This window comes from Fusarium verticillioides, chromosome 6 (assembly GCF_000149555.1).
Source record: "Fusarium verticillioides 7600 chromosome 6, whole genome shotgun sequence".
Classification (NCBI taxonomy): domain Eukaryota; kingdom Fungi; phylum Ascomycota; class Sordariomycetes; order Hypocreales; family Nectriaceae; genus Fusarium; species Fusarium verticillioides.
The window spans coordinates 2,046,414-2,074,027 of record NC_031680.1 but is presented as its reverse complement, the minus strand read 5'-3'; the positions used below and the strand labels follow the sequence as shown (position 1 = coordinate 2,074,027).

The following is a 27,614-nucleotide window of genomic DNA, read 5'->3' as shown; positions in this document are numbered from 1 at the left end:
CCAGGGATTCTCGACTAACTAACTAAGTTACCTAGTTCCTCTCCTCAGTCTGTGAATCTCTCTCTTTTTTCAAGCATCTTTTCGTCGTTCCCTTTGCCGTCGTTTCTTTTTCTCGGTCAACGCCCCCCTTGCCGGAGCCGTCAAAATGAGACAGTCCCCTTGGCATGAGCCCACGCCAATCCGTCAATGTATGTACATACATACAATTCTCCAAGGAGTGTGGAACTAAATTGTTTGGCGCTGGGACCATGGATACCTTACATACTGTAGCTGATCTATGGACTACGCTACCCGTACGGAGTGCACTACCTATATTGCACTGCACAACAGGGCTGTATGGCATGCATCCATTGGCTGTTTGGACGCCTTGTCCTAGCCTTACTCGCGCGCTCGCTTGCCTACATGACGGTCAATATTCTATGTACACTACATTACACCACATAGCACAAGACTACATTGACCGGCAATCGTCTTTTCTCAACGGTTACTAGTCTCGGCTTTCTGGCGTCTCTCAGTCGACCGCTATTTGGTATTGGCCTGCAATTCCCGGCCCGGCCAACAGGCTCAGGAGTTGGAGTTTGCAATATAAAGTTGCTGTTCGCACCCGCGGGAGATGATATGGCGCCAACAAGTCTCGCTTTCCTATACTCCAAGAACAAGCATAAGAGCCTACCTATCGTTTATACTCATCTCAATGCCAATTTGTTTCTCAGACTTCAATTGACCACACTGAGACTCAACCATGGTTATCCCTTCTGTCCTCATCATTGGAGCCGGCAACTTTGGTGCTGCGACTGCGCTCTCACTCCGTAGAAAGGGCAAGGTTCAAGTTACCATTGTCGACACGGCCTATTTCCCCAATCCTAGGGCCGCTTCTCACGACATAAACAAAATCGTCCGCGATGACTATCCGGACAGACTCTACATGCGCCTGCTGAAGAAGGCTATGCCCCTGTGGAGGCATGATGAGTTATACAAGACCTGGTATCACGAAGTCGGCATGCTTCGTGCTGACTCTACCTCGTTTGGCGAAGAGAGTATCAACTCTTACCGCGACATGGGTATCCCCAACAGGTCAGAGCTTCTACCTGTCGATGAAGTACGCCGTCGTTGGAACGGTGCCTTTGAGACGGCTGATTTCAAGGGCGTTGACAGGGTGCTCTGGAACCCTGACGTAGGGTTCGCGGAGGCGGACAAGGCTCTCGGCGCGGTGGTCCAGGCTGCGGTCGACCTCGGAGCCGAGTATGTCGTTGGAGAAGTGACGAAACTCGACTTTGGGTCCGAGGGCCAATGTATTGGTGTTACACTCAAGGACGGCACGACGCTGCGAGCTGACAAGGTTCTTCTTGCTGCTGGAGCTCGAACGGCGTCTCTACTCGCGCAGAGCGCGCCTGAAAAGCCACTACTCCATGCTGGTGAGAGACTGTTGGCTACGGGAGCTGTGAGTTTCTATGCGAAGCTGCATGGCGCGCAAAAAGACAAGTTCTCAGCAATTCCTGTGCTCAAGAACTGCTTACCTCAGGTCAAGGGTACGTACTGTATTGCTTGCTTGCTTGCGTGCTTGTTTGTTGATGTTGCAACCGGGGCGGATATTATCGGTACTTGACTTGACTGGGCTGAGCTAACAAGTCATCTGCAGGTGAAGGCATGTCAATCCTCAGCGACGGAACTATCAAGTTCAACTGCGACCTATGCTTTACCAACTACCAAGTGTTCCCTCCAACCGGTGAGGCCATGTCAGTTGCGCCTGGCCAGTCCATGTATAACACGTGGACGGGACCTCGATTTCTCAAGTTCTTTGAGGACCGGGCGCGAAAGACGTTCAATGGCCTATATGGCAAGGAAGTCGAAAACATCAAGATTGAGGCCTACCGAATGTGTTGGTAAGCAACACCCACTCTCATGAGCCTGTGTATTCTGTGTGTATGTGTATAATTATCTGAGCTGACTGGTCTCTGCCACAGGGACGCATCAACACCGACACATGACTTCCTTATATCACCGCACCCGCAGAGCGACAGACTCTACATCGCAACAGGAGGTTCCTTCCACGGATGGAAGTTTCTACCTGTCATTGGCGACTACGTCGTCGACATGATGCAGGGAACCCTTGATAGCGACTTGGCCGATCGATGGGCCTGGGATAAGAAGGGCGGCAATGGCCATTCGGCAAACCCAACATACCAAATCGTCGGTGACTTGCAAGACTGGACCCGTGGCTGGGCAAACTAAGTTAGCAGACGAGATGGTTGTTCCTTCATCCTCCTCCTTCTCTTGGTCCCTGTCCTGACAGAAGCTGAGAAACGACAGCCAAGGCTATGGCGTAGAACTCCTCCGAAGAAGTGTGGCGAGATCGAGACCAATCAGCCCAACCCAACCAACGGGGTCAGTGACAGCGCCATTGACAAGGGTGTCTGGGTAGGGGTAGTGGTGGTAGGTAGCTAAAGGGTCAGGGGTCGGTTACTGTCACGACATGGGTAAGACGAGCGATGGATTACCCCATGTCTAGCATTGGATCGGCGCCAAACTCTGAAACCCAACGACACGAGGGACAGCGCAACGATATCACTATGGCTATCACTCTGCTCCGCTACGGCGCACGATGAATGGATGCTCCAAGCTGAACCACCAACCTGGAAATGACGGTTAATGACGATGGGCACTAAAAATTTAAGAGCTTGTTCTCTCCTCTCAGCGACGGGCATGAGCATGGACCCCCCGCCCTGTTATGTGGGTTTCCTGATTCTCGCTGGGTATTTTGGCGTTGCTTTTTTCGGCTACAGCATCAGCATGAGCATGAAGGACGAAAATCTCTTGGGAGAGATGGAGTATGGTGGTTTCTTTGCGATATCAATGGGGTTATTGTCTGTTTCTTTTCCTTTTTTTTCTGGTCTCTTCTCCCTTGTTAATCTTACATCGCCTCGTTTTGAATCTTGTTTTCTTTTTCTTTTTCAGCATATTGGAACTGACTACTCTGTAGAGAGAGAGGTATCATAACATATCATATTTTGCATTTCTTTTTCTTTTCTTTTCGGGTTCCTTTTTTCGATGTCTGTTGTGACACTCAAAGTTTGAGTGTGAGGTGTCTTTCTCCTTTGTCCATTTCGCACTTGTTGCTTTTCTCGTCATGTTAGTGTGTCGTTGGTATCATGGTCATTCACAGTCAGCATTCTCAAACGCATGGATAGTCAAAACGGTGCCAAGAACTGAAGCAAGAGATTTGTCTATGAGCATTATTAGCATTAAGAGGTTTGTAAGTTTTCAATAACACATGCATGATACAATCAAGCACTCAATTCCAAGCATTTCGCTCCTGTCTGCCTCTCGCCGTCTCCCCGTCTCCCCGTCTCGTCTCGGCTGGCCTTCCGGATCCCGTCTCCAGACTTTCAAGGCACTTACGTATGGACAGTAGAGTATCCGTACCTACTTACAGTACGTTATCTCTTACCGGAGAATATCAATACGTGTTAGTGATATCTGACAGACTCGCAAAAGGGTGAGACTAGAGGAGGTGGGCGGTAATTACGGTCCACTGCGGCATAACCTTGGCAGATTGGGATCAGTTGAGAGAACAACAACACCATCGCGCGGGTCGTGGAATTACAACTACAATTACAATTGCATGTAGTGGTAGCTAGGTACTTTGACTTTTCTCCTCTTGGTCGTCGTCTCATACTGGCATATACAGTACATACATACATACGTGGGGCTAGATCACGAGGAAGTGCAAAAGTTCAGGCTTGACATACGACCCCTGCCACTTTGACAGTGATCAAGCCCCTTGTATCGGTAGTTGATGGATCGATCCCTGCAAGACTGGTTCCGTTCGGTTAGCGGGAGGCTTTGATACGGATCCAAAGCTCTGGTTAGACTAAAACCCTGGGCTGGAATCAGAGCCCGTTTCTTCGTCTTTCTCTCTCTCTCCTCTCTCACCATGATCCTTCATGCATGGAGCTGCATTGCATATACTACCACTACTACTCTGCTACTGTAACTGCAACTGCAAGCCCCTCAGAGATAGGGCGGTCTGCTGGGATCCTTGATCTGAATCGTATGATCGTATCTAGATAACGAGTTTTGAGGAGATGGCATTGTGGATTAGGTTCGTGACCGGGCGCAGATGAAGCAGGGGGGTGCTGCAGATCTCTCTCGCTTTGACCTCTTGTTGGGAACCTGGTCCAGCTGGAGCGATTACGACAGTCTACCTACATACATACATGCAGAAAGTTATAGTATGATTAGATCCCTGAACCCAAGGAACGAGGGCCCCGGGGAAACGAGGCTGACGGAGTATGAGTTCCTAGCGACGAGGAGAGTAAAGAGATAACATTTTTTCAGGGGAAAGGAGATGCAGCTCTCCAAGTCGGCTATTGTGCGATTGACGCTGTGCAAAACTCAGATTTGTCGCGTCCTTTTTGATACGTCAGCTCGAGTCGAAGCCCTTGCATGTTTCTTTTTGACTTGTCTCTGGAATTCCGGTTTCAAGGAGATTGGCTGGCCCCCCCGGGGAGTCTAGGTACAGTATCTTTATTATCCCCGATAGATCTGACATGTTTTGGTCCAAGTTTACAGGACATGCATGCATCGCGAGATTTCTGTACTGGTCTGTAAAAGGCCAAGAGGTCATGTGCATAAGGCACCTCGATAGGCTGAGACCGGTGATGAAAGAAAGGACGAGACATGCATGGAAGCACCCAGCATGAATCATTTCTTCTTTTTCGTATCGGTGCACATGACTTGTTATTGTCTCCCTGTCTCCCTGTCTCCCTGCAGGTTGGTTGAGGTCTGGACTCTCTCATCGGTCTAATGTTAGTGAGTGATGTATGGAGTCCTTGAGAGCGGAAAATAGGGCGACAGTGACCTTGATTTCACTTCTGAGTCGATTACCGTTTGCCTCAGTGTCTGTCCTCAGTCGTATTGGGTTAAGCATAGCCACATAAATGTATTCTTTGCCATCTCTGCGTGATAATGACGAGACAAGAGCAATGCATAACATAACTCGCAGGAAGAATTGCAACACGGCACACACACTCTGAACACAGCAGCCAAGTGATCGCCGTGGCCTCATGGAAACGGCATTCTCGAACCGTCCTGTCGATCTCTTTGACAGCCTCGTATGAGTTATCGCTTTCGACTCAGGAGAGAAACCATCCATGTTGCCGATCTCTCACTGACGGAATATTGTATGTCAGGTACGGATACAGTCTACACAGTCGACAAGTCCGTTCTGCCAGTGAAGCACACGTACAGTGCGTACACGCTCATGCATGCATAGCATTCATCGCTCTTCTGAGATGTCGCTTTGCCTTTGCCATGTCATTTTGTGGCTTCTATTTTCAGCTTGTCGCACGCAATAGCCTCACCTGGCGATCACTCCCTGAACAGACACTCCAAAATGGCGAAGGGGGGCCAGTGTCTTAAGTGCTTTTGCTTTTTTCTTGTGATTGCTTTTTTATATCATCGGCCCTAAAAACTTGAAAGTGACTCTTGTGGTCAATAATGTTTGCTTTTTCCAATTCGTCACCGCATTCTAACGGCGAGTTCATGCATGTTCAAGGAGGTATCGAGATCGGCAGAAATGGCAAACAGATCGAATTGAATCGGATCAGATCAGATCAAATTCTCTGGGTCTTGGAAATCCAAGATTGCATCTGGATCGTGTAAGACTGGACCATTCTCGTAGAGTTTGATGCTAGATGCTACTTGGAAGAGGGTCCCGTCTAGTACGGAGTACCTTGGGCTTGTATGTATGTATGTATCACTCACTGTACCTGCAATTACAGGAATAGGGTAGGCTAACGAGATGAACCGGGTTACTAAGAGACAGTAATGTAAAGCCTTTTATACTTGGATCTAATATATAAATAAATATCTGTTTCTTTATAGTTGATCAACAAGCTACCTGTCTGCCTGTCTGCCTGTCTGCCTGTTTGGTAAATTCCCTATTCCTCCTCCCTTCATGCGTATAGACCGTACGAATCCTAGAGCTTTTAATGATTAACAAGCCCCGTTGGCTCAGTGGTAAAGCGTATCACTAGTAAAATCAACACGAAATGATAAGATCACTGGTTCGATTCCAGTACGGGGCAATCAATCGACTTTGCTTTTTGGCCCTGATGCTCATTGTTGAGCAATCCAAGCAGACTGACTGACTGACTCTATGACGAAACTATACCACATCAGTTGAGATATTGATAACCAGATCTTGATTGAGGTGGGGCAGACTTGAGCTGTCTTGTCTGCTTGCAATCTTCTGTCTAGGCAGCTGCACGACATGGAGTTGAGACATCGGTGATTTTCAAGCGATCGATAGGCTATTTTAAGACACCAAGAGATCCAGTTGATAAATCACATACTTAATCTCTGATGCTTGCTGCTGATGTACCAAATGTTTGTCTAGTACCACGTGCATCATCTCGTCTGCTGAATGATCCATTACATCTCCCAGCTGTGAGAAATGGACGTAGGTATAACCGCCATTTCCAAACACTGTATGTACTGTCGAAGCGTACCAGATGGCTATCATCGGTTCGCTTTGACCTTGACCGGTCGCTCGAAACTCAAAAAGCCCTCACAGGATCATCCGTCGGCCTCCAGACCGCGGAATACTCTTTTCAGCGACGCATCCATGCAAGCAATCTCGATATCATCTCCGCGGCGCACCCATCATCCCCCGTCCCTCCCTTCGTGTGAGCACAAGTATTGGGCATTGAGCATTCACCGGTTGGGCTGAGCGCCAATAGCTGCGGTTGATGCCCAAAAGGATCTGCAGGGCTTTTCGGTTCCAGAGACAAAAAGAAAAGAAGACCTTCGGATTTCCATATTCGTTCTCACCGCGGCGGGTATCCTGTCTTGTTTGGTCGCTAGTAGGTTTCACCACCAGTGATATTTGCTTTTTGCTCGTGGTCTAGAACACTTATCCCACACGAGATAATCGCGAGGTTGGGCAACAACTGGGGATTATTGTTAAGGCGGGTAACAATTTCAGAATTCTCTTGAGATTTGCCGGTAGTCGCGCGCGTAAGCCACCAATGCACAGGTTATGTGCTGAGAAGGCACCAGTTGAGGACAGATAGTCCTAGGCGCGCCCCTTGGGCTGCGAGAGGGCGCCAAGGAACCGAGAGCGAGATCCCGCTGAGGGACGCATCTGGAAGACAGCCATCAAGCCTGACGAAAGCCTGCCAATGTTGGTATGAAAGTAACCCAGAAGCCCTGGATCTGTGGGTTGGTAATGTCCCGTATCTGTCTTGATAACACAAGCGTCACAATGCAGAAGACGCGATTTAAAGATAGACTCATATAGTTAAATTCAGACGCTTCAATGCTTTCTATACTATCCCAAGCACCATTTTGAGCACAAGTCATGAAAGACGCATATCGACTAGTAAACTTCAAGGACGTATCGTCCCTCCTCCTTGAGCTTCTCAATCTCCTTGCGAGGATCAATCTTCTTGCCAGCAGCCTTGGCCTCGTGAGCGATAGCCTCCTCGAGCACCTTTGTCACATCAGGTACAGGCCACGTAGGACCGCAGAGGTAGAAGCTACCCTCGTCCTGGATGTAGGCCTTTGCGATCTCCTTGAGAGTCTGACGCATGCGGTCCTGAATGTAAATCTTCTGAGGCTGGTCACGAGAGAAGGCAGATCCGATAAGAGTGACAACACCGGCGGCCAGATAGGCCTCCCATTCCTCACCATAGAGATATTCTTCACGCTGGTGGCGGGATCCAAGGTACAAGAGGATGGATCCGATCTCCTTACCCTGAGCCTTCTGCATAGCGCGGTACTGAACAAAGGCACGGAAAGGAGCAAGACCCGTTCCGAGACCAGCCATGATGAGAGGTGCAGTGTCCTTGGTAGGAAGCTTCATGACGGAAGGCTTGACTGAAGCAGTGACCTGGGCACCAACTGGGAGACGGCTGAGGTAGCGGGTAGCATGTCCGTAACGGGTACGGCCACGAGGATCAACCCAGTCAACCACGACAATCATGAGAGAAACTGAGTTGGGGGTGACAGCCTGAGCAGAGGCGATGGAGTACTCTCGGCGCTTGGCAGGGCTGACAATCTTGATGAGGTCGTGGAAGCTTGGGCGAGCTGACTTGAACTCCTCAAGAATGTCAACATAGGTAGCGGTATCGACCTCTGCGCGGCGCTTCAGATCCTCAGCACCGGCGGGGCTGGCGAGAGCCTCAAGCTTCTGCTTCTCAGTCTCATCGGTAGCGAACTCAGCAAGGGCCTCATAGAAGCGCTTGGGAGGCTTGCCAAGAATATCCACATTCTGGACAAGGGCCTGGAAGACAGTGCGGGTCTCGAGGAGAGCAGGATCCTCGCGAGCAGGAACCTGGACGAGCTCGGCAGGGTTGAGGCCATAAAACTCGATGAACTGGTTGACCTCTTCCTCGTCGTTCTCGGCGTGAATACCCAGAGCCTCACCGATCTTGTAGGTCAGACCCGAGTCACCAAGATCAAATTCGATGTGGAAGATGTTGCGGTCGTAGTCCTGAGGAGTAAGTCGGCGGTTCTCCTTGACAGTAATGGTGGAAGTCTTGACAGACAACTCGGGTCGCAGAACGTTCTTGGTGCCGTAAGCCTCCTTGAAAGCGAGGGACTTGGCAGCAGCCTGCCAGTCACGGAGCTCGAAAGTATCCTCCGCTTCCTCCTTGTCGTGGACGACGAAGCTGTTGCTCTGGATCGTAGCAGGAAGATTGGGGTCAACAAAGTCGGCACCAACCTCAGCCCAGGTGGAGGGGACCTCGAAATGACGGAGGCAAAGGCCAACAGCATCCATGGACTCCTCCAGGGTAGGAGGACGACCCTCAGCGAGGATATGCTTGGCGATATCCTCGGGGGTATAGTCAGGAAGAGCAACCTTTAGGAAGGACAGCTCGAGTAGCAGCTTGGAGAAGAGAGGGTCCTTCTCGAAAGCCGGGGAATAGGAAGAGTCGAGGATGAAGAGCTCAGCCGCCTTCTCCCGGAGTCCCTTTCGAAATGCGAGAGGGAGGCGCTTCTCGACCTCATCGTCCTTGAAGTTGGAGAGCTTCACAATGACATTGCCACCCTCAACGAGACCCTTGAGGACATCAACCTCCTGGAGAATCTTCTCGTCTCCGACGACAATGGTGTTGGCGTCGTCAATGTCGTAAGGAGCCTCGAGAGCCTTCTTGGAGGATCGGAGGTCACTTCGGACGAGGCCACCTTGGGTGAGGTTGTCGAAGATCTCGTTAACATAAACGTTGGAGGTGGATTCTTTGGAGAGCAGGTTGCCGATAACACTGGGAGAGTTGAGAGCAGATGAGTTGTCGAGGTCCCAGAAGGTGAACTGCTGAGCCTGGACGAGAGAAGGCAATTTCTTGGCCTCACCCTCATTACCAAAGATCTTATGGAGAGTGCTGACCAGACCCTGAGGAGTAACAGTCTGACCAGGGGTGTACTTAATGTCGAGAACCGCAGGCTCACTGTCAAATTTACCAGAGAAAGTGACAGCAGTCAGGACATCACTGTAGAGAGCAGACTGGGTAGCCTCATCCTCAACAGCGAGTTCGTCTCTGACCTGACCAAGGACAGCAATGGTACGAGCAGAAGCAGGGATTGCCTTGATAAAAGCCTCCTCAATGAAGGGGCGGTAGATTCGCACGTTGATAACACCAACCTTGGCGCCATCAGAAGAGAGCTTGGTCAGAACCTCCTTGGCCACCTGTGACTCGACGCTGCCGAAAGCAACAAGGACGACGTCAGGGGACTCATGGCCATGGTACTCAAAAGGCTCGTAGACTGTGCCGAGCTCATCGTTGAAGACCTTGAGAAGCTCAACAACTTTACCGGCGGTGTCTAGACGAGTGTTGAGCTTGCCAGCCTCGGCAGAGAGCTTGCTGTACAGATCGGCAACACCGTTCTCGCTCAAAGCATCAACGACACGGAGAGTCTCGCGAGCGACGCGGACACCATCGTAGATGTGAAGGGTAGGAAGAAGAGTAGCCAGGAGAGTGGCAAAAATGGACATGTGCTGAGCTTCATAGGTGGAGGTGCTAGCAACAAGACCAAGACCAAGGTCCTCGGCAAGGCGCAGAGCGGAGTCGTAGTTGGAGATCAGACCCTTGCTATCGGAATAGTCGAGAGCAGCGACGTGGGCGATGAAGGGACTGGACACGCCGTAGAGGAGAGAGAGCTGGTCGAGGGTTCCGCGCAGTTGCTGGAGGCTGCCTGAGGGCGCAACCAGGGACTGGGGGATGTGGCGCTTGGAGACATCGAAGTCGGGAGAGAAGATGTAGCCCAGAGCGAGAGCACCAGCGCCAATTCGAGTCTGGAGAGGCAGAACCTCGGTGGAGTATCCGTGGATGTTCTTCTCGTTCTTGGAAGCCCACTCCTTGAGTGCGATATCAAGGTCGAAGGTCTCGGGAGAGTAAGAGAAGATCTTATCGGAAAGCTTGTAGGCGATCTGCTGAACGAGGAGCTGGGCGGTCACATAAGTCGGGCCAGAGATTGATGACAGAGGAACCTGCTGGCCGAAAGGGAGACTGGATGACAACTTGTTGAAGTCTGCCGAGTTGGTCTTGGCCACAGGGGCGGACTCTTGGTGAGGCATCTTGAGGGTCTTTAAAGCCAATGAAGGGAAAGAACAAAACCCCGCGGTTGACTATTGACTTGAGAGTCAAAAGAGATGGTCTACCAACTGAAGCTCAAGTCGCTGGCTCTGAAGCGAGATGAGATACTTTCAGGGTGATGAGGACTGAGGAAGAGAGAAGAGGAGGAGGAGGAGGATAAAGGGCGGAGTCAAAAGAGAAGCAAAAGAGCCCTTCAAGAGGCGACTCAACGGAGTAACCGTAAGGAAAGCCATGGCGCCGATTCACTGTATTTTCCCCTGTCTCTGCCCTTGAATTGGACGGATGTTGCTCGGTCTTGAGAATTGTTGATGCTTCGACAGAATCACGCAATTGAACTAGGCCGACTTCGGAAAGAACTTTGATGTCGCAAGATGGGAAAGTGTGGTGACAAAAACAGCTGCGGCAGCTTCCATAGCAATATTTGCTTGTGAGTGGTTGTTAATTTATTTACTACCCCACATGACGCTCTGGCTCTCAATGGAGACCCCGAAATTCTGACCCCTCCTGTTTTTTTCTAGCGGCCCCGATGATCCGACCGGCAGTCGGCGATCGCGTAATTTCACCATTAACCTTCTTAATCAGCTTCGGAGGCAACACCGAGACTTTGCTGAGTATCAAGATCCAATCAATCAACAGTGTTTAGTATTGCTTGTACGTACTACTAATGTCTGCACGTCTTATTAGACGAGAGTGTGGAAGAGAGTGATATTAGTCAACTTGATGAGTCAGCTTGGCAACATGTTTTGAGAAGGCTGTTTGTAAACTCCTTCGACAGACATATCTCATCCATCACTCGAGATATTCATTATTTTCAGTAAGCCAATAGTATATGATGGCTGTAGGGCTTCATATCAGTTTACTATGTTCGGTGGTAATAAATAAACTGAGTTGCCATGAATGTGTGTTTCACATCCATGATAGCGGCCCAAGTGCTGGTCCTTATATGAGTAATATGGATACTAAATCAATGATCGTTTTACATCTAGTAAAAGATTGAGTTGGGCGTCATTCTTGAGACTTCGGCTTTTAGAGTAGATATAGCTATTCAAATTCTCTCTAGCCATAGAACTAACGACAACCAGAGTACCTTGTCATCATGACAGTGACTTGGCTTATCAAACAGCGAGAAAGGACAAAAGTACAACGTTATATTAAAGCTTTAGATTATGCCTCCTGTCAAACACATGTTTTACAACATATGGATAGCGTGGGATCCATGAATCTACCAGTATTATTCCATAAATATCAAACACCATACCATTATCAACAATACACAACTCAGCGATTGTCGTACATTCCACTTCTCACTGGCTGAGCGGAACACTCTTGGCCACGATACAGGACTGAGTTATAGAGTCGATCATTGTGTCTTTTGGATATGCTTAGAATTCAGCGAAGAGGAATTTGCCAAGTGACATATGTTTACCAAGTTATGCCACATCGTGAACTGACGCCCGCATGTTACTAGATGCCAGAGACTAACTACGAAGTATTCATGTAGCAGCACGCTTGGCAAAATTCCGAGTCATGATCTAGATTAAAGAGAATTTGCCACCGAATTCTATTGTATGACTTGGCACATATTCTACAGCTGTAGTAGTTTATTTGATGGCCGGCTTCATATTTTGTCACTTACAAACTGTGTGTTCCTGTTTTTTTTTTTACAGGGAGATACGCATGCTTTTGTGTACCTGTGGTGAGCGTATGATGCCATCTGGCATATCTTGGGCATCTGAATTACCTAGCAATGATCTTCAAATGACAACCGTTCATGACGTCTGTCGGGTAAGAGAACCGCATTTCTGGATTTGCTCGGGACCTTTTAGATCTTGGACCTCTACCTACAAGAGTAGGAACCGAATCAGCGATATAACAAATACTAAATACTGGTGCTAAGGGCCTGATCATTGATGCCCCCTACGATGAAGGTAAGTGTCTACCATGAACCCAATCTTGGCAACCAATAGCTATTTGCATTACGCAAGAGGCGGGCTATTATGTTGCTAGAGAGCTACACACGCTAGCTTCAACACTTACTCAAATATGTCGTTTGGCGATGGAATTTGCCGATAGCTGGAATACCAGCTTAGGTGCTAAAACACTCATGTTTAAACTTACGATGATTATCGGCAGCGTCAAACCGTGTCAGACAAGACAATCCGGCTTCTAGCTGTGGAGTATCCGGAGAATTTTGATCCAATGCCCAGGGTCCTGTATGCGTCGTGGTCTGGGTGGAGGAATGCGGCTTATACGTCTGGACCAGACTACTGGGAAGTCAGACCATTTCCGGGCTATATCCTCAAACATCATTGGCCACCACCACAATTCCTTCACATAGGTCAAGGCACGACTTATGAGATGGATTGCCATCGCATCTCCAGATCCGTCTATCGAGGCATGGGCTAGCTAGCCCCCCCTGAGCTTGACTAGGTGGCCACTGCGAAGCCATCGCGTGGTTTTCCATCGCTTCATTGCCTGTACGGGCAACCATCCGCCCGTTAATGCCTGGCTAGAGCTATGGCCACGCGGCGCCTCCATTCTCTGGCTTCTGGATTCATTGTTCCTGCGTCAAATTGGGCCTGGGTGGCGGTGTATCCGGTATTTGGCTACGATGTGGCGCTTGCTTAATCGTGGAACTCGTCATGGCAATGATGCCTCTTCAGGGTCTCGTCCGTTTCGCTCCAGAAACCTGGTATGATGGCATAGAATCATGGTTTGCGCGACAAGAGGCTTCTAGTGCAATCCCCGATTCGTACTTAAGCCTGAAACGAGACCTTCCGAAGTAAAGTCGACCTTCTTTCATAACCATCACTCTCATTCATTATCAAAATACGCTCTCTTCCCACCTCTTGTCTCTCCTTCTATTAACCTTCGCACTATCCTTTGAACCATGGTTCAACTTAAGAGTTTCGCAGTTATTGCTACCACCCTCCTTGGCTGTTGTCTAACAGCACCTACAACTCCTTCTGGGGTCGACAGCACAATCCCTGGCAGCTACATCATTACCCTCAAGTCTGAGATCAACGCCCCTGCAGTTGAGGCTCATATGAAATGGGTTGACGGTGTTCACAAGCGAAGTCTCGACAAGCGTGATGGCGACAATGGCGTTGAGAAGACATTTGAGACTGAGGCTGGTTTTCACGGGTACTCTGGTACATTCGACGAGGAGACAGTGAAGCAGATTAAGAAGAGTCCCGAGGTAAGACATCTAAACCACCGAAAACGTCCTTGATGTCTAACAACTGAAATAGGTCGTCCGTATTGAGCCTGACCGTAGAGTCAAGTTAACATGGGGCGCTTCCAAGCGTCAAGAACAACCCGTGGAACCAGCACCACCAGCAGAAACGACAAGTCAAGAAGGCGATGACACTGAAGATGAGGATGAGGATGATCAGCTTGAGAAGAGAAGCGAAATCAACCAAAAATCAAGCACATGGGGTCTCGGAACCATCTCACACCGCAACAAGGGCTTCCAGAACTATATCTACCACAAGCAAAGCGGATCTGACTCATTTGCCTATCTTGTTGATAGCGGTGTCCGTACCACACACAAGGAGTTCCAAGGCCGGGCCAAGAATGGCTGGACAGCCTTCCGAAAAGATTATGTTGACCGATTGGGCCATGGTACTCATGTTGCTGGGACCATCGCTGGAAAGACCTTCGGAGTCGCTAAGAAGGCTAAGATCATTTCTGTTAAGGTCTTTCAAGGCGACTCTGCCGATCTCTCCGTCATTCTCAACGGTATTGAGTGGGCCGTCAACGATATCATCAAGAAGAAGAGACAAGAGTTCTCCGTGATCAACCTCTCTCTTGGTATCGATGGTGTATCTGGGGCGCTCAACGACATCATCAAGAATGCCGCCGAGTCCGGAGTCATCTTTGTGGTCGCCGCCGGAAACCAAGGAACAAATGCCAATACTAAATCTCCAGCTTCAGCCCCTCAGGCCATTACTGTTGGAGCCATTGACAAGAACTGGAGAATCCCCAGCTGGTCCAACTATGGCAGCTCTGTAGATATGATGGCACCGGGTGTCGATGTCGTTTCTGCCTCGTATCTCAGCGATAACGGCACCTATATTGAGAGCGGTACCTCAATGGCCACTCCTCACGTTTCTGGTCTTGTACTGTACGCGCAGTCCGTGTACGGAATTACGGGGGTTGACACCATAACCAAATACATCAAGAAGTACGCTACCAACAATAAGGTCGTGGGTAGCCGCCGAGGCTCACCAAACCTGATCGCCAACAACAACAACCTTGCTCAAAGCAAATGATTTTCGATTCATATAGCCTGAGTTCGACATAAAATAAGAAACTGCGGACAGGAGGGATGATCAAGCAAGGCGTTTTGGGATTGAGAATAAGCATACACGGGATAGCGATTGTTTTGTTTTTACGTAGACTTTGATTCGATCTTTACCAACATATATCAATACCAGCTATTTTGACCTGGGAGTCTCGAAGAACTTTTACTCTGTGATATTTCACTGCACGAGACATGTCACTGAAGTTCCGATAGGTTTCAATTCCTTGATGGCCAGAACTCAAGGTGATACAGTCTGAGACCTTCTATTTTCGTGTTGAGTTAGCTACTCATCGTTTTTAATCTCTCACAAACTTTTGTTCCACGCTCAGACATGTCTCTGCTAATCTCTAAACAAAATGAGGCTCAATATAGCAGTGCTGCCAGGGTTTGCCCTCTGATTATGGTCCGCCTAACATCCCACTTGAGCATGGAGGAACGCGAATGGTGATAAACTCCGTATCCATCAAGAGTGTTCCTTCTTATCACCTAGATATATTCAATTTTTGATGGCTGTTTATTCCCGAGAAGTGTAGTAACGGCATGTATATGTCAATGTCTCCCGCCTTACCAGATCTGAGAGAAGCACTGAGAAGGTTGGCTTTAGCGAGTGACTAGTGTACTGACTCTCTTTAAGTATCTTGAATAATTAGAGACTACCACGGAACTTACTTCTGGCTCGTGCAAGGGATCAGAGATATGATAATCTTGAAGAGGGAAGTTACAGTGTTGAAGTCGGTGTGCATCCAGCAGCTTACACGGAAAAGTGGACAGAACGGGCACTATACTAGTTCGCGTTGGAGCAACGCCAGACCTTCACGGTTAATCTAACCCCTGCTTGAATCTTGCATACTTCGAAGAGAGGTTCTTTTTGAGAAAAGCCGTAGTAAAAGCTCCAGCTCTATTAGTACTAAAATGTGCTAAGATAAGTCAATCTATAGTTCCTCCGCGATCTGTAAATATTCAATTGGTTCTTGAGATTAGCAATAGTACCTAGAAATATTGATGAGGTTGGCGAAACACGGATTTAGCACTAGATCCTAAATCCGTGGCCCGTCATGGAGTTACATCATGAATTCCGACACTGTAAAAGTATTACAAAACCCTTCAAGTCGCCATTCAAAGTAACCCTACTTCATAGATCTGCAGGTATTTGCCAACGGATCAACCGCTGTATAGTATTTCAGACACCCCCTCACATTTTTACCTTGATTCCATTTCAAAGTGTTGATTCCTCGGTTTCTTCAACTTTCCACTTACAGCCTGAAATAATCAACCACTCTCGAATAACGGATGCATCTCATCCTCACTGGAGCCACTGGCCTCGTTGGCTCTGGCGTGCTTGACGCTATGCTCAAGTCAAAAGAAATCACCAAGATTTCAATACTGAGCCGCAGACCAGTGCCGATGGCAGCAGGTGATCCCAGAGTCAATGTCATCGCCCACAATGACTTTACGCGATACAATTCAGAAGTCCTTGAGCAACTTCAAGGCGCAAGCGGTGTGGTTTGGGCGTTGGGTATCAGCCAGCTCAAGGTGACAAAAGAGTAGGTTTGCATTCAATTGCTTATGGCCCAAGTTTGTATAAGCTGACAAGGTGCGGCAAAGCGAATATGTCACCATCACTAAAGATTTTCCGGTTGCTGCTGCGAAAGCCTTTTCCAAGATATCACCTACCAAGGAACCTTTCCGATTCATATACGTTTCTGGTCATGGAGCTACCCTTGAGCCGAATTCATTTACACCCATCTTCGGTTGTGTGAAAGGCGAGACTGAGAAGGCACTTTCTGAGCTACATGCGCCGTCGAAATTTCGCGTCGAATCTGTACGTCCTGCCGGGGTAGATGCTACAAATCATGAGGCTATCAAACCATATATCCCCAACCCTGGTATGCTCTACAACGCTATGTATTTGCTCATGGGTCCTCTCATGAGAACCGCACTCCAGTCGTTGCATAGCCCAACGGAGAAACTTGGCCCTTTTCTTATGAATATGGCGATGGGGAAGTATGACAAGCCGTTGGACGCTGGAGGAAACGGCATCTCCAGTATCAACGGTTCGAGGATACTGGAAAATGCAGCCTTCCAAAGGTTGTATGAGCAATAACAGATCTTTTTATGTTACCGCGGCTCGCATTCGTCGAGGGTCTAGAGAGTCTAGGAGCAACAGAAGCGGGAAACGGGTAGGTCAGCTTTATTACCTAGTACCCGGATAAGACTAGGTAGGCTCGTCAAGCCTCCGCCTTGATTGCAGGTATATATCTCTCGTGTCCCTATTTGCTGAGAGTATTTAATTGGTCGGGGCTTAGTTTTGTAATTTTGTTCTTTTTGCCTCTGCTTCTTCCATTTTTGTTTCTTTCCTTGGCCGTCGCCCATGGTGCGTCGCTCTAAGTATTACCAGAGGGCGCACACGTGTACCTCAGAACTATTGACATTTCTTCATAACTGAGGCCCGTAGTTTTCCTGGTTATATGTAGGTACCTACCTACCAACTTATGCAGTTCTAGGTACCTAGGGTATACCTAGATGCCAAGCATCTTCTTTCTCCACGCAATTTGGATCACAGGCTAAGCTTTTTGCTCAACAGCACTTTCCCTGCCATGATGTTCTTGGCCTGAGTCATCACATTTATTACTTACACATCCCGTCGGCGTCCAACGAAAGAGTCACTGAATTCAAAGACCTTGATCAATTCTTCATCTCGCCTAGGTATGCTGCTCAACTAACGATCTTCATAATTTCAACGCTACAACGCCGGCTATAAAAACTTCGTCCATGACTCATCCCTAAACCTTGTTGGAAGCATCCTTCTCGCTCTGATCAGCGTCTCGGGCGTCTTGCTCAACAACTTCAGGCGGATCCTCGATCTTGGTCATCTTGTAGATGATCATACATGCAAATAAATCGCCGGAAACATTGACAGCGGTACGGAAGCGGTCGAGGAACCAATCGATAGCCACGATGACAGCATACATTTCGGTGAGCTCAACATTAACAGAGCGAGCAATCATGACAGAAAGAACAAGCGAGGCTGAGGGAATCGGAGATACACCGATAGAGGCCAATGTTGACAGTAGTGCAATAATAACGTAGTCGGCAGGCCCGAGGGTTGTGCCTTGTGTCGCAGCCATGAAGACAACGGCAGCAGGAAGATAGATGGCAGTGCTGTTGCTATGTTAGTCTTGCACTACGGGAATTACGAGGCAGCGACTTACCCGTCCATGTTAATCAAACAGCCCAGAGGACAAGAGAATTTGTAGATGGTGGAAGGAATACCACGGTCCTTGGCGCATCGAAGAGTGACCGACAAAGTGGCAGCAGACGAAGCCGTTCCCCATGCAGTGATCCAGGCAGGAGAGATCTTGATCCAGTACGAGTAAGCATTCATCCTGGTGAAGGCGAAGAATATGATGGGCACGATGACTAGGATATGGATGAGCATGGTGGACAGGGTGGCACCGATGAGAAGACCTAGATTCTTGCCGATCTCGCCAATGTCAAGCTTCATCAGGTTGGGCAGAATCAGGAAGAAGACACCGATAGGGGCAACCGCGATGAGGAACTTGATGATCTTGGTGATCATACGTTCAATCTCCTCGGTAACGCGAATGATGGGCGAGCGAGGAGATTCAATGAGGTATCCGACGATGATGGCAGTGATGATGACTGCCAGTAACTCGTCTTCGGCCAACGCCTTGACCACATTCGAGGGGATCAGAGAGAAGAACATATCCTGTACAACCACGGGGATGCTGCGATCATTTTCCTTGAGTTTTTCCTCTTGGTCTTCATCAAGTGCGCCAGTGCTGACCACTGAGTACTGTTTGGTCCAGACGAGGCCCATCATGATACAAGACAGTGTGATGGACACGAGAGTGGTGATGACGTAGTATCCGACAGTCCATCGAGCGAGAAGAGAACCCCCCTTGCCCATCTCTCGGAGTCTGGTCACAGCGAGCAACATAGAGCAGACGATCAAGGGAAGGACTGCAACTGGTCAGCGGCTGACTCTTGGTCAAAGAAGCTGTTGCTGGCTTCATGTCAATAGGGAACTTACCAACTGCCTTAAGGGCTCTTAGCCACATGTTGCCAATGATACCGACAAGGATGGGAGCAGCCTCCGGAATATCGTCGACCTGAGTAGCGACGACAACGCCGATGGCGATAGCGAACAGGGCAGCTACGATGATTTGAAGAGCTGAGCCGGGTTCTTTGAAGCTATGCCACCACGGCTTCTTTACAATCTCCTCCTGGGCATGGTCGTGAGGAATGTCGCTGCTGGAATTGGTAGGCACCTGTACCGGGCGTGCCTCGGAGACATCCTTGAACTCATCTTTGGTGGCCATTGCAAGAACAGCAAGCCTGGCTTGAGTTTCGAAGACTAAAGACAAGACTAGGACCGTGGAGAAGTTTTGGCAGGAGGCGGAATGGAGAAGAGGGCTGGCACTACAATTCCTGGTCAACGTCAAGAGCACACATCAGCTTTTATACCTCATGGCACTCTCTATCGCCAAGCCAAGCTGACTACATGGGAGCAGATGTTATGGAGCATCAAGAGATTCTGTCAGGAGAGCGACACCAGGCATGAATGAAGTGCCCAGAGAATCGCGTGCCGAAACCAGCAAAGATGCGACACATTGAAAGAAACGCTTGAGCTTGGCCTGTCTAAGAAGAGAAGGTGAGCATTACGAAATTCTTTCCCCATCGCCAAGACAACAAGCATCAACTCCTTGGTCTTGATAGCCTGGTAGCTCGGGTAAGCCGACTCAGAGTCAACTGTTGGCAGACATTGTGGAGAAGACCAAGGAGTACTGGTTGATTGAGAGTTGGGATTTGCCCGAGGAGGCAACGATGCCAAGAGAAAGTGCAAGCGGACGAGTCGCTCGAAAGAAGAGCCAAGAGAGCCAAGAAGTCGAGGCACTATTCTAACCCATAACATGTTGTACATTCTCCCCAAGCCAAGCCGCCACACACGACAGAGTACCATGCATTACTAGGATGAGCCCTATGCCGTAGAGATGGGGATTGCACAGAAGGGGCATGACTGCTGGTGTTATCTAGCCAAGCACGAAATACATTCTAAGATGTTGCATGCTTACGAAATACCAAGAGTGATAACGCAGTGCCGAGACTTGCTCAAGTCCCGCGTATCTCAACGATAGATAAGGTGTCAGGGATCTGGCTCGTTGTTTGATGCTGGAGATAGCAATCATCCAGCAATGATAGCTTAAGCAGCATCACGTCAATCGACAAACAACCACAGGCGGGTGAGCGATGTGGCGTGCTTAGGCTACTCGACGAGCGATACTATAGACTCAGGATGACCAACGGCATTACCTGGTGGCTTAACTAATTCTCGTACCTTAAGCGGTAAATGGTTTGTCTCACCACCATGCCCTCCTCGGACAAGAGCACACCACGATAGGAGCTCCGGGGAGGCGCGGAACGAATGAGAAAGTAATTGGGACCAGTAGGTTCAATGATTTGAGCAACAAATACAGGGCTACGGCACTCTCGCTACCGAAGCACCAGCTCACCAATTTTAAATCAGCGGTCTCCAAGAAGCCCGAGAATGGGATTTCACGTCTCCACCTCAGGAGTTTTAAGCAAGGGTCTCGGTGTGTCTGCTCATGTTTCCCCGGGGGTGAAACTCTGAGCTGAACCCTGGCATCGTTTTCTTGTAACCAAATTTGGGGGTTGTTCTCCGTGGGCTTTGCTCCAACCGCGCTCCTGTCCTGGAGTCCATTGGATCGTTCAGGAAGTCTCTGATTCTCCTGGCGCCTAATTTGTGGCCAGACTTCCTTGCCAGCTATCGAATATCTCTCAGCATCACAGTGCGATAGTACATTGCCTAGCTGGCTTCCCTGTGGGTATATCTTGTGCCTCGTTCTCTTGGCTGACCGTGTCTTGGATCAGCGGACGATTGTTATGTTCCATCAAGGATCCATGCCACCCATTGCCTCGGAACGATCTCATGCAGAAGCAAGACTCCCGACTCCTCAATCTGGATCCAAGTCGTACGCTGCAAGGGAATCCTGCGATTGTACAGAGTATATGGGGAATTCTTTGGAAGGCTACGTCAGGAGATAACCGGGCATGACATTCTGCAATTGCCGCATGAGGCGATTAAGCATAACCGGACTCAGGTTCCGAACGAATCAATCATCGCAGAGGCAACCTGTATCCTACGCGCTAAGTAGCCTGTTTAGAGTGCCTAAAACTAGCTTCCGTGCAAACGCCTGCTACCCCCAAAAAAGAAAAGGTTCTGGAAACTTACTCAGAAGAGTCGACCATGCCTTATGTCGACATTTGGGGGTCACTTATATTTCGAACAATACGACAAGGAGCAGTAACCCCCCCTCGAGCGGTGCGCGCCAACTTCAAGCTTCCGATACCTCGTTTCGTCTTGCCCCAGCTCAGCGCTATATTCATCACCACGAGGGATATTTGCGAATGGCCAAGGGTGCTGGAGCCTATCCCTCTATAGCTCAGTGCCCGGCCGATGGTACGGCCAACGTTCGACACGGGCCTCTTCACTTTGGAGAAATAGCGTATAATCCCAGGCAATTGAAGCGAGTATGCCTTCACCCCGCAGAGCATCGACTTATTACGTTTAAATATCCACTTAAGCCCACTGAATAAATAGGTGAATAGGATGGTAGGATGGCTTGACTCGTCGTCAAACTCATCCAACCTAAAGCTATCAAATGGCGCATCAATGCATCCTGTTTCTCTCCGTAAAAGATACCTACACTGGGGGTACTGACTGACAAACGATGGAGAAAGGCAGAGTGAAGGCATCTGATGCGATAGCGAACAGAACAACCTTGAAAGTCAGGATCTCGTCTGCGGGCGTCACTGTGCTTGGCGGGTAGTGAGATTGGGAACTGATCATTCCACGAAGGGCATGTGGCAAGGTCTTGGAAAAGTCTTGGGAGATAGATAGAAGAGCTTGGAGGAGGATGGTTGGGGAGTTGGAAAGCTTGGTATTGGGGTCATAATCACAGACACTCACTCAAATTGCAACGTCAATCCGCTTATAGCCGTCTCTGGCCTTTGTCTTTTGCCCCTCCCCCAGACAAAGGCCAAGAAGACAACATGCTGCTGATTGGATCCTCCGCAACGCAGGGAGGTTTCTTGTTCCTTCCAAGATGGCAAGTTGGGACTGTACGTAATGGAATACCAACAATCAGCAACTTCTCCGCAATTTCCTGGAGTTGAGACAAGCTCGGACATGTATGTATGTGGAGGAGAGAACTTGTGAAAAGCGTGTTATCTTGTCGTGTGAGACGACTGTTGGTTATCGTTGATAAGGTTCAGGTTTACGACAAGCCCATGATTTTTCAGAGTAGTGTCACGAGAATCAACCATGATGGCTCGAAGGAGGGAGGACATGGACAGTGCGGCAGTCTTGATACTGCTTCCCCGTGATGATTTGCCCAACCAATAGGACTTTTGATGCCCTGTCAGGTTGCTCCCGACTTGTAACCGGAAATCAATAACTACTGATTTCTGTCGAATTGCCTCTAGCGAATCCGTACCCAGATCACGCGAGCTGACATGAGCTTTGGCCAGGTACAGGTACATTGGAGAAGAAGCCAACTGCCTAGACAGGTACTGTACCTGACTGAGGCCCATCCATAACTGCCCTCTTTTCAATCTGGGCCTGGCAGTTCTGGTCGGACCATCCTTCGTCACCATTATTTGACTAAGAGATTTGCGAAATTGTCTTGGCTAAATTCAGGTAGTTTGGTTTCTGCTGTTTTTGCTCGTTTTCCTGAAGGTTCGTAATGATTCTCTATCAAGAGTTTCTTCAGTTATCTTCAGGCGACATAATGAGGGGAGACATGGTCCCGTACGTCAAGGTATGTAATATACCTCTAGATCACGTTCTTTTGAGGGAAGAAGATGGAAGAAGATTCGGGGTATGAGTATATTCTTGGTGTAGACTCTATATCGGCGATACACAGCTGCGAGTATGATAAGTATGTACGTAGTAGGTAGGTTATTGACGTTGAAGAGTTGCCCAGACAATTACGTAGGCTCAATTATCTGCCGTACTTTGACTAGGTACGTACTATCTTGAACTGGAATTGTCCCCATTACCTAGGTAGGTTGTTTCCAAGGTTTTGAGGTGCAACAACTTATGGAAGGCACGGGTTGACGGCACAAACGGCGCATTGAGCGCTTGACTGCTTTAGGACTAGCTCCAGTTGCTCTGCCGGTAGGTACCATATTCACCTTGCGCTGACCGAGAAGGTGCAGCCAGTCGGTCGATATTGGGCAGGTTCTGAACAAAGGGAACGAAACACAAACTCACACAAACACGAGCTTTTCTTCTCTAGCATCACTCTTTTCCTCTCACAGCAGTCAACGTGGCTTTTCTATGACTTTGACATGAGGCACAACAAGAAAGTCATCGCCAGTATGAAACTGCACTAGTGACAAAGCATCATGACGAGAGTCATCATTTGCGACATTTGTGCGGTTTTTGGCCACGACGCAATGCTATTAAATACTGGCCGTGGAAGCGGCTCGATACAGTTAGAAATCATTAACTTTACATTTACAAAACTTAATACCATTGTTTATTCTCTTTTTTTAAAGCCCAAAACAAAAACAACTGGCAAACGCTCGTCCTGCTCAATCACCCAAGAACAGAAACGTTCTTCACCAAGCACTTGTCATCCTATATTTCGTCGCATCACAACACACAACGCTCAACTGTGAAACAACTCCAAAAATGGCTTCCACAGAAACGGTTGTCACAACCTCCTATCTCCTCGGGAACCTGCACTGCCCGACTTGTGTCACTTTGATTCGCTCCCTCTTACACGATGCCTTTGGCGACAATGTACTCTGGGTTTCCCCAAATCTCGTTACCTCCGTTGTTACAGTCGAGCACAAAGAGAACTCCTCGGCTTCGGTTGCCAGCATGCAAAGGGTCCTTCAAGACGCTGGCTTCGAAGTCTGCGGCCTCAATACAACCGCCAAAACTGCGAATGATCTCTATCGCACGTCCCAGGTTGAAGGGGAGAGTAGCCGTGTCGCCGAGCATTCCGATGGCTGGTTGGATTCCTTCTTTCACTTTTGGCGCCCACAAGTATCACCTCCAGCGATAGAGGCCGCTCGTGCTGCTCACCTCGAAAATTGTGAAGCATGTAAATCCGAGAAAATCCCCGGAAAGTCACCATCTGATGTCAAGAAAGAACTAGTTCGGGTTTCTTCTGTCGTTTCCGATACCCCTACCAGGCGTTCTTCTCTGCCGTATCCCCTCCAAAGGGTGATTACAGAAACATCCCCCACTCCATCATGGCGAGTTACGCTCTCTGTTGGCGGCATGACATGTGCTGTTTGTGTCAACACAATCACGCAGGAGATGGAGAAGTTTCCCTGGGTCACAAAGGTCTCTGTCAACCTCGTTTCTAACAGCGCAACCATCGAATATACAGGTGGTGATCGAGCACAAGAGATTGTTGATGCAGTTGAGGACCTCGGATACGATGCTGCAATCGACGAGGTTGTCAATCTACAAGAGAAAAAGGCTCAAGCTGATGAGCGTGAGGTCGAAGTGAGTGTCGACGGCATATTTTGCCAGCGATGCCCAGAGCGAATCGTCACAACCCTTAAGGCTCTTGCCCCAGGTCGACTCCAAATCCTCCAGGAGCCTACCATTCAGAATCCTATTCTAAGACTCAGATATACACCTGATGCTCCTAGATTTACAATCAGGCAGATCTTACAAGCCATTGAAGCAGCCGACGACTCCCTCAAAGCCTCCATCTACCATCCTCCCACACTCGAGGAGCGATCTCGAATTATCAGAGCCAAGCATCAGCAAGCTCTGTTGTATCGTGTGATCCTTACCCTCATCTTCGCTGTCCCTACCTTTGTTCTCGGCATAGTTTACATGAGCCTGCTGCCAGATTCCAACCATGAAAAGATGTTCCTCATGGCACCTTGGGTTTCCGGGCTCAGCCGCCTCGATATCAGTCTTTTCGCGCTTGCTACGCCGGTGTACTTCTTCGCCGCTGATGTATTTCACGTCCGAGCAATCAAAGAAGTTCGAACAATGTGGCGAAGGGGAAGCCGCATGCCTTTAATTCAGCGCTTTTACAGATTTGGTAGCATGAACATGCTTGTTTCACTGGGAACAAGCATAGCCTATTTCTCCTCAGTCGCACAGATGATTGCCGCAGGGACGTCTCGGAGAGAGCATCATAAATCTAAAGCCGAGATGTATTTTGACTCTGTTGTTTTCCTGACGCTGTTCCTTCTCCTAGGAAGGCTCATCGAGGCGTACAGTAAATCCAAGACTGGCGATGCAGTCGAAATGCTAGGCAAGCTTCGTCCAACGACAGCTCTCCTCCTTGCAAAAGACAAGGCTGGGGGCCAGATAACTAGCACCGTGCCTGTTGATCAGCTTGACTCTGGAGACATAATTCGTGTGCCTCATGGCGCATCCCCTGCTGCCGATGGCATTCTTGTCAGTGGAGAAACCAACTTTGACGAATCGAGCCTCACTGGAGAATCTCGGCTCATCAAGAAGACGGAAGGAGACCAAATCTTTGCTGGGACAATCAATAAGGCAGCAGCCGTTACCATGCGTGTCACTGGCGCCTCCGGGCAAACGATGCTAGACCAGATCGTTCAAGTTGTGCGCGAAGGTGAGACAAAACGAGCACCAATCGAACAGATCGCCGACCTTCTGACTGCCTATTTCGTTCCCGTCATCACTCTTATAGCAATCTTCACCTGGATCATCTGGATGGTGCTTGGCTTTTCCGGTAAGGTCCCAGAACACGAGGAGTCCTCTGATGGCGACTCGGTAGTGTTTGCCCTCCAGTTTGCCATTGCCGTTTTTGTTGTTGCTTGCCCGTGTGGCCTCGCACTTGCAGCACCCACAGCCATCTTTGTAGGCGGAGGTCTTGCGGCTAAGCATGGTATTCTTGCCAAAGGTGGTGGTGAAGCGTTTGAGAAGGCGAGCAAAATTGATTGCGTTGTCTTTGACAAAACGGGTACTCTCACCGAGGGAGGACAGCCGAAGATCACCGATTCTGTACTCTTCCCTGACACTTCGTCAAGTGAAGAGGAACGCAGCGCTTTTCTGTCAGCACTCAAAGCTGTGGAAGAGAGCAGCAGCCATCCCATAGCCAAAGCAATTGTCTCATTCTGTGGTGACGCTCTGGCTAGTAATGTTGAGAATCTCGAGGAGTTGGCTGGAAGAGGTATGAAAGCCTCATTCAAAGGCTTTGGCAATCAAGAGATGGACATGATTATCGGCAACGAACTTCTCATGCGAGAATTTTCAGTAAACTTGTCAACTCACATCGCTTCACTTCTCGATACCTGGAAATCCGAAGCCAAGTCAGTTGCTATTGTCGCCACGAAAGCATCATCTGCCGAAGCCTGGACACTTGCCGCAGCGTTGTCCATCTCGGATCCGATCCGTCGTGAGGCCATTCCTGTCATCCGAGCGTTAATTTCTCGTGGTCTTCAGGTATGGATGTTGTCTGGTGACAACGTCACCACCGCCCGCGCGGTGGCGCAGCGCGTTGGCATACCCTCGTCTAATGTCCTGGCTGAGGTTCTCCCATCGGACAAGGCAGCTAAGATCTCATCTCTCCAAGCCTCTCTCCACGCACGCGGCTCAACGACCAAACGCGCTACTATCGCCATGGTCGGGGACGGGATCAACGACTCGCCCGCGCTCACGACGGCCGATGTGGGCATCGCCATAGGAACGGGAAGCGACGTAGCCATTAGCAGTGCGGCATTCGTGCTCGCAACGTCACAGCTTACGGCTGTAGTCACGCTCTTGGATCTCAGCCGCGCCGTCTTTCGACGGATTCGTGTCAACTTTGCGTGGGCACTTGTGTACAACATGCTTGCCGTGCCCGTTGCGGCTGGGTGCTTCTATGCGATCAAGACATCAAGTGGAGAACGCGTAAGGCTGGATCCGGTGTGGGCGGCTCTCGCGATGGCTCTATCAAGCATCAGTGTAGTGTTGAGCAGCCTGAGCCTTCGGATTCGGGTTCCTGGAGTGGGATTTCGCTCTCGCAAGGTTGAAATGGAGGAGCAGTATTAGGAACAGCGGTTGTGGCAGTCATGGTGTAGCTGCGTATTATGCCATCGCTTAGATAGTACGAGCTCAGCCTCCAGAATCTCAGATTCAGGGTTCTCTTAGATAGTTATGCACAGCTTACTCTTGGGCTTTCACGCACCTCGTGCCATGCATATGCCATGTTGCCGATCTCATGTTGTGAACCAATAGACGAATTCTCGCAATCGCCCTGTCTCGAAAGTTTTAGCCAATGTGATTCTGCTTCGGCCCCCGCGGAGGTTACAAAGAATATGTCATTCACACCATTTTGATTTTCGTTGGTGTGAGCTGTGAGTCGCTGCTCGTCCGAGGGATCCGTCCGTGCAAGCCGTGATGACTTCACACAGCCACGATTGATTAAAATCTGTCCTCACTCAATTGAGCCTGTGCTGTTGCATTAAGGAGCATTGCCAGTTTGTTGTGTATGTATGTATGTGCATACAAGCAATTAAAAACATGGTTTAATTGAGAAAACTAAAAATATAACACGCTGAGATTGAGTAAAGATAAGAGTTGAAAACACGTTTCATTGCGAATGAAACATGACGAGGTTCATGCACTCATCAACCTCGTATCAAGTACATAAAGCAAACTCCATAAAACAAGCTCT

At 49.1% G+C, this 27,614-nt stretch overlaps 8 protein-coding genes and 1 non-coding gene across 10 annotated transcripts; 6 read left to right on the top strand and 3 right to left on the bottom strand.

Moving 5' to 3' along the window:
- Positions 1–742: 742 nt before the first annotated feature.
- On the top strand, positions 743–2,233 carry FVEG_02131 (hypothetical protein; the record flags this gene model as incomplete). 2 transcript variants are annotated; one of them, XM_018889309.1, is made up of 3 exons in its annotated part: positions 743–1,529; positions 1,640–1,883; positions 1,965–2,233. In XM_018889309.1, the coding sequence occupies 3 exons, from the start codon at positions 743–745 to the stop codon at positions 2,230–2,232; spliced, it is 1,299 nt and encodes a 432-aa protein (XP_018745421.1). In that variant the 3' UTR covers position 2,233. The 2 variants fall into 2 exon arrangements, with proteins under 2 accessions (XP_018745421.1, XP_018745422.1); XM_018889310.1 differs by lacking the exon at positions 1,965–2,233 and having other exon boundaries at positions 1,640–1,916.
- A 1,999-nt stretch (positions 2,234–4,232) lies between these two features.
- Positions 4,233–5,415, bottom strand: FVEG_14984 (hypothetical protein). Its single transcript, XM_018904061.1, has one exon. The coding sequence runs from the start codon at positions 5,153–5,155 to the stop codon at positions 4,796–4,798; it is 360 nt and encodes a 119-aa protein (XP_018745423.1). The 5' UTR covers positions 5,156–5,415; the 3' UTR covers positions 4,233–4,795.
- A 416-nt stretch (positions 5,416–5,831) lies between these two features.
- Positions 5,832–10,906, bottom strand: FVEG_02132 (sulfite reductase (NADPH) flavoprotein alpha-component). Its single transcript, XM_018889311.1, has one exon. The coding sequence runs from the start codon at positions 10,577–10,579 to the stop codon at positions 7,382–7,384; it is 3,198 nt and encodes a 1,065-aa protein (XP_018745424.1). The 5' UTR covers positions 10,580–10,906; the 3' UTR covers positions 5,832–7,381.
- FVEG_14985 lies at positions 6,005–6,089 on the top strand. The gene has a single exon. It is a non-coding gene; the product is annotated as a tRNA-Thr (tRNA).
- Positions 10,907–12,931: 2,025 nt separating the features above from the next.
- FVEG_02133 (hypothetical protein) lies at positions 12,932–15,077 on the top strand. The gene is made up of 2 exons (XM_018889312.1): positions 12,932–13,797; positions 13,850–15,077. Exons 1-2 carry the CDS (start codon positions 13,489–13,491, stop codon positions 14,870–14,872), a joined length of 1,332 nt encoding a protein of 443 aa, XP_018745425.1. The 5' UTR covers positions 12,932–13,488; the 3' UTR covers positions 14,873–15,077.
- A 621-nt stretch (positions 15,078–15,698) lies between these two features.
- Positions 15,699–20,390, bottom strand: FVEG_02135 (hypothetical protein). The gene is made up of 5 exons (XM_018889314.1): positions 20,264–20,390; positions 20,001–20,208; positions 18,959–19,945; positions 18,117–18,888; positions 15,699–18,066 (listed from the first exon to the last, which is right to left on the bottom strand). Exons 3-5 carry the CDS (start codon positions 19,245–19,247, stop codon positions 17,688–17,690), a joined length of 1,440 nt encoding a protein of 479 aa, XP_018745426.1. The 5' UTR covers positions 19,248–19,945; positions 20,001–20,208; positions 20,264–20,390; the 3' UTR covers positions 15,699–17,687.
- On the top strand, positions 16,195–17,008 carry FVEG_02134 (hypothetical protein; the record flags this gene model as incomplete). The annotated part of the gene is made up of 2 exons (XM_018889313.1): positions 16,195–16,448; positions 16,510–17,008. The coding sequence occupies 2 exons, from the start codon at positions 16,195–16,197 to the stop codon at positions 17,006–17,008; spliced, it is 753 nt and encodes a 250-aa protein (XP_018745427.1).
- A 607-nt stretch (positions 20,391–20,997) lies between the features above and the next one.
- Positions 20,998–21,543, top strand: FVEG_14986 (hypothetical protein; the record flags this gene model as incomplete). The annotated part of the gene is made up of 1 exon (XM_018904062.1): positions 20,998–21,543. The coding sequence occupies one exon, from the start codon at positions 20,998–21,000 to the stop codon at positions 21,541–21,543; it is 546 nt and encodes a 181-aa protein (XP_018745428.1).
- A 1,632-nt stretch (positions 21,544–23,175) lies between these two features.
- FVEG_02137 (hypothetical protein) lies at positions 23,176–27,306 on the top strand. Its single transcript, XM_018889315.1, has one exon. It carries the CDS (start codon positions 23,645–23,647, stop codon positions 26,987–26,989), a length of 3,345 nt encoding a protein of 1,114 aa, XP_018745429.1. The 5' UTR covers positions 23,176–23,644; the 3' UTR covers positions 26,990–27,306.
- The last annotated feature ends 308 nt before the right edge of the window (positions 27,307–27,614 follow it).

Excerpts from the sequence above, each read along its gene's own strand:
- FVEG_02132 (XM_018889311.1), bottom strand. The coding sequence starts at position 10,579 with ATGCCTCACCAAGAGTCCGCCCCTGTGGCCAAGACCAACTCGGCAGAC.
- FVEG_02137 (XM_018889315.1), top strand. The coding sequence starts at position 23,645 with ATGGCTTCCACAGAAACGGTTGTCACAACCTCCTATCTCCTCGGGAAC.
- FVEG_14984 (XM_018904061.1), bottom strand. The coding sequence starts at position 5,155 with ATGGATGGTTTCTCTCCTGAGTCGAAAGCGATAACTCATACGAGGCTG.
- FVEG_02135 (XM_018889314.1), bottom strand. The coding sequence starts at position 19,247 with ATGGCCACCAAAGATGAGTTCAAGGATGTCTCCGAGGCACGCCCGGTA. Across the intron at positions 18,889-18,958 it reads AAGAGCCCTTAAGGCAGTTG|TCCTTCCCTTGATCGTCTGC; the intron begins GTAAGTTCCCTA and ends GACCAGTTGCAG. Across the intron at positions 18,067-18,116 it reads TGTTTGATTAACATGGACGG|CACTGCCATCTATCTTCCTG; the intron begins GTAAGTCGCTGC and ends ACATAGCAACAG.
- FVEG_02133 (XM_018889312.1), top strand. The coding sequence starts at position 13,489 with ATGGTTCAACTTAAGAGTTTCGCAGTTATTGCTACCACCCTCCTTGGC. Across the intron at positions 13,798-13,849 it reads AGATTAAGAAGAGTCCCGAG|GTCGTCCGTATTGAGCCTGA; the intron begins GTAAGACATCTA and ends CAACTGAAATAG.